This window comes from Salmo salar, chromosome ssa29 (assembly GCF_905237065.1).
Source record: "Salmo salar chromosome ssa29, Ssal_v3.1, whole genome shotgun sequence".
In the NCBI taxonomy this organism is placed as follows: domain Eukaryota; kingdom Metazoa; phylum Chordata; class Actinopteri; order Salmoniformes; family Salmonidae; genus Salmo; species Salmo salar.
The window spans coordinates 28147938-28153064 of NC_059470.1; the positions used below are offsets into that span (position 1 = coordinate 28147938).

Consider the following 5127-nt stretch of genomic DNA (forward strand, 5'->3'; position numbering starts at 1 on the left):
TATTTAAGTGGACATAGGCTAATAGCCTACCTTATTTTAAATGTATTTTATTATAAGCTTCTCTTAAACAATCACCTCTTTCATAATTAGGCCATGCTAGCCTACACTCCTCAAGCTGAAATGGGGCCGCGTGTGTCAGGCCTGGGCGTTTCTCTCTGTGTGATTGTCTGTATGTAAGGTCTGCACTGTTTTGGGCCTGAATGGGCGCTGGTAGCTGTCTGACTACAGCCAAGCATAAGCTTGTAGGAAATGCTCTCAGGAAATACAAACAACGCTGTTCACAAACACTCTGAAAAACGGCAAGCACCAGCCAGATCAGAATAAGAGTCAAGTCACTTACAATTATGTCCTATTCAATATAGTCTGCAATTAACGTTATGAATTTTGACTTGCATGAAGAAATTAATCTACATTTGATATCGAATTAAAAAAGAGTTATCTGAAAATAGATACAATTGACACAAACTCTAGCAAGCATCAAATTTAAACCGATTTTTTTGTTTCTATTAGGTTTTTAAAATCCTATAGAAAAACAGCAACTATAAGTAATAAGGCTAAGGTACCAGACAGTAGGCCTAACCATGTTACCCTAACCAGGAAAACCCTGCATCTGTTGACTACCCCAGCTGATGATAGAAAAACACAGACCAGCATAGGAGTGCTGTGATTTTTATGAGGGAGCCTTCCCCTCTCGTTCTCTCACCACAAAGGCAGCACAGCACAAATGTTTACTTCACTGAAACCCTGGTAAAATCCAACAGGTTGAGCTGAAACCCTGGTACAATCCAACGGGTCCAGCGTCAAGGGGAACAGAAACATAAAAACATCCGATACAAATGAAAGTAAGCACATTTTGCCAAATCGTGTAGCCTATTGCTTATGGTGGATAGCTTATTTAGAATTAGTTAGTCAGAATAAATCCACGAGGAGAGGTCATCCAGTGGCATAGGAAGAGAGGCTCAAAGACGATCCGCGCATTATGGAGAATAGCAGTGTATGTATTACTGATCTAAAACTCCACAACAACGAGGAACGTTTTAAATCCACAACATCAAATAAAGGAAAACATTTAAATAAAAACAACTGAAGGACGCAATACATTAGTGCCTCCCATTCACTTTAAGACTTATGTTGTAGTCAAGGTACTGTAGGTTTCCATCCAGGCTTTTGTTGTTGTTGCGGTTGTTCTTGTCAAAGAAAAAAGCGTCAACATTTCCTGATTCTCTGAGCGGATGGGGGAGGGACTGTCCGACCGCCAGGCTGCCACCGCCACACGGGGTGAGAGCGGGTGGGAGGTCGGGGTCCCCCCAGAGAGTTCAGAGAGTAAGCTGGGCTTAAATCCCCGTCGATGCCCACAACCAGGGACGGAGGAGCGGGGAAATTCGCCATGAAGCTGAAAGGCCTCTTCAGAGAGGGTGCTACATTACTGGACGCGCGTTTTCGTTTACTCGCCCCTGTTAGATGCTCAATATTTCCATCACAAATCTCTGCTTTGCCCACGGGACGAGAAGATAAAGTCCTGTCAACTTTGGACACGTTCTGTTTCGCTTGCGCCCTCGAAATTCCAGGCTCCTTCCCCAGAACCAGAGTCTTGCAGTTTTTCCTGACCCCAACTCCGTTTTTATACTCCCCCTCCTCCGAACAAGAGGTGTCTCGAGTGCTCCTGCATTCCTGCAAGCCGGATGAGGACTTGGGAGCCCCAGCAGAACTTTCAATGGCTTTGGTCTCGTTGTTGAAACAGCCAGCAGCGTGTTTGATGTCGCCGCCGGGGTACTGGCCATTGTTGATATCCGCCTCGTCTCCTTTGCAGTGGAACCCGGAGGCCTGGCTGTTGTATTCGAATTCATCATAGCTTTGCTCCACTTTGATTTTCACATTCTGCAGGTTGAAGGGGGGAGTCTTGACCCCCCTGCCACTGTTGGGGAGGGGACCCGCGGCCACTGAGAGCTCTTCCGGCTCAGTCTTAATGGTTTTGAGCGGAGAGGGCAGTTTCAGGCTTGGGCTAATTCTCACCTCTCTCTTTAGATTTGCAGCTAATGAAAGCTGGTTGTTGTCTGTAGGCTTGGAGTGCTTTGTGTCTTTGTCATGGGCGCAGTGTGAGCTCAGGACTGGGGGGCATTTGTTTGCGTGTCCCGGTGTCCTGTGCGGAGGAACCGCTTTGTTCCCGTTGGGGTTAGGTGAGGGGCTCAGTGCGTAAACTGTTCTGGACACCAGCTCGGCTCTCTTTATCTCTCTTTGGGTCTGGACCTGGGACTCGGGAACCTTCCTGTCTCTCCTCTCAGTGAAACAACACCCCTGGATGACAGGCGAGCTGAACCTGTGTGTGTGTGCGTCCTGCTTGGCCTCCCTGACTGTAAACTCATATTTCTGTTGTTTCCTTGGACTGGCATAGTCCACCTGGCTGGTTCCACCCTGGACAACCGGTATAGATGGCTGCTGCTTGTGGCTGTAGTGGAAGGTAGGCTGCAGGAGCAAAGGTGCTTTAGTGTGCGAGAGAGTTATACTGTTGGACTGAGTTCTAGTGCCGGAGAGAGTAGTGGACAGAGGTTTAGCGTTAGGCAGAGTTCTAGTGGTGATATTTTTGGTTGCGTTGACAGAGGAGAACCGGGCCCTCCTGAAGCGGATGGACTGGACAGAAACCTGACTGGACACAGAGCTGCTGTCAGACTGAGATGAACTCTCCTCGTCAGAACTGACCTCAGAACTCTCCAACGGGCTCTCCTCTTCATCCTCCTCATCTTCCTCCTCATCAGAGGTCCCAGAGTTGCTGCTTGTGGATAAATTGGAGCCGAAGTCTGAGTCGTTGTTGAGCCGCTCTGAGTAGCAGCTGGATTCGGTGTCACTGCTGTAGCTCTCCGGGAAACCCCCTACATGTTGCTGCTGGTGAGGATGGGGGTGAGCTCCGTGGTCGAGGTAAAACTCGTGCCCAAGATGGAAATGGCCCAGAGCTGAACCGTTGTGGTTGTGCTGGGTTTTTGGCTTGCTGCAGCACTTGGGCTGCACGAGAAGCACCGGGTGGTGTGCGTGAGGGTGAGTGTGTGAGTGTGTGTGTCTGCTCCTGCTCCACGACTGCCTCGCGCCGCCGCTGTCCCTATCCCTGCCGCCGCCCCCCTCGCGCCTCCTCTTCCTTTTGTGAAGTAGGTCGCCGGCTGCAGAGAGCCTGGACTGAGCAGCAATGGCGGACTTAAACAACACCGGCTGACGGCTCACCACGCTCCGGAAAAACGAATGTCTCTGGCTAAATGCGACGCAATTGCCCGGTATTTGAGCTGTTTCATAGTTTTTAATAGGTTTACATGCCGACTTGGTGACAAAGGAATAATCCTGACCGAGGGATTTATTGTAAATTTGAGGTAGATTGGAGTCAGGGCGCGAGGTTGGTTGCTCTCTCTTGCTGGATTTGTTGAGGGAAAGAGTCTGTGGCACGCTGTGCAAACTTAACCAAACTTTCTCCTTCCATAACCCGGTAGGGTGCGTGTCCGCGTGAAGCTTGCCCTCGCCCACATCCTCGGGTAAACTGGCGTTCTTTGCTTTTCTTTTGTTGGATTTTAACACCCGTTCCGTTTTGCAGGAGAAATAAAGCGCCTCCACGTCCTCTCGTGATATCAGAGTACATTTAGCCGCGTGGAAAGCAATAGAATGTATTGCTTTGAGCTTTCTCAGCTCCTCCAAATCACAGTGGTGTTTTTTAACGTTCAGGTGGTCCATGCGTTTGTGCACGGTGGTCCGGGGAATATTTTTCAGCAGGTCAGTGAAGACCTGGGAGAGGGCGAACATTTGTTTTCCTTTTATCAGCAGGTATCCCAGCCTCACTCCCTGCATCTCCTCAAACCCACACTTCAGGTCTCCCATGTTGCTTTTCCCTCTCTATTGTAATAATCCAAGCATTTATCTCGATCAATTGTCCTCGTGCAGCTATGAAAAGAAAAAGGAATAAACTCCTTGTTTTGAGCTCAAGGCATTCTGACGCGCCAGTCTGTCGCTGCTGATGCGTCCTAGTACCTCCACGCTGTGTCATGGACAGGCAAACTTTGAGATGCGGAGTTAAATGGAGCGGTGTCGGATGGGTTCACAGCATCTGTCCTCGGGCCCTGCCCCGGACCAGGCATGGTGGAGGAATGCGAGGGATTGTACCGCCAGGCCGGCTGCTGACTGTCTGCTAACCCCTACCTGCCTCTCCTCTCCGGCTCACTCCCTCTGACCGGCAGCACGGCAGGAAGGTGTATACCACTGCCACAACGAGAAGATAAAAAAGAGAAGAGAGGGGTAGGGAGAGGGAGCGAGCTACAGAGGGAGGGAGGGAGAGAGAGAGAGAGGGGTAGGGAGTGAGCTACAGAGGGAGGGAGGGAGAGAGAGAGAGGGGGAGGGAGGGAAAGAGAGAGAGCGAATAAGAGCCTAAATGCAGCTGCTATCCTGGCTGCAGGGTTAGCCACAAATAAAATGACAGAGGGGAAGTGAGCGAGCCCGGAGACACCTTCATCAATTAATGCCCTCAGACTCGAATCCTATTGGACGCCACTGACAGGTGATGCAATAAAAATGGGTATTCCACACCCTGAGCCCCCCCACCTCCGTTTGTTAAGTACATAATGCCGCTATGACAAGTTCATATTTCAATATTGTTTTTTAAGAGACAAGGTGGAATAGCTGAACCGGGCAAGTCGTCTCCTATACCCTGCTAGTACTATTTATGGCGTTATGCCTGTAGCGCTGTCAGGGAAACCAAGTGGCATTATTGAGAGAACAAATAGCCTATCATTACAAATAAATATATAGATGGCATACGCCAATAAAATATAAGTGATTGAATTCAGACATCTGTTAATTTGTGTAACCCCTTCACTAATTCTATTGTGATGGATTGGTGCATTATAGCTGTCTTTCCAATGGACTCGGAGACAAAGAGATGTTCCTTTATCACCTATTTAGAAAGCTCTTCGAACCCCAACATTCAGAGTGTCGAGTTATACTCGACGATGCTTTGGCGTGAGCTTTTATAGTTCTGTGTGAATTTCGAGGGTGAAAGGAGAGCTCGTTCTAACGACGGTTAGCCAAACCTCTGCGCATAACCACACATTTACACAGGCCTTATTATTTCAAAAGAAACGACATACATGTTGTTATAGA

General features: G+C 48.8%; 1 protein-coding gene across 1 annotated transcript; it reads right to left on the bottom strand.

Moving 5' to 3' along the window:
• Positions 1–655: 655 nt before the first annotated feature.
• Positions 656–4499, bottom strand: LOC106590531 (SKI/DACH domain-containing protein 1). The gene has a single exon (XM_014181635.2). It carries the CDS (start codon positions 3850–3852, stop codon positions 1207–1209), a length of 2646 nt encoding a protein of 881 aa, XP_014037110.1. The 5' UTR covers positions 3853–4499; the 3' UTR covers positions 656–1206.
• Positions 4500–5127: the final 628 nt, after the last annotated feature.

Bases quoted from the DNA above. Each gene is read 5' to 3' on its own strand.
- LOC106590531 (XM_014181635.2), bottom strand. From the start codon at position 3,852: ATGGGAGACCTGAAGTGTGGGTTTGAGGAGATGCAGGGAGTGAGGCTG.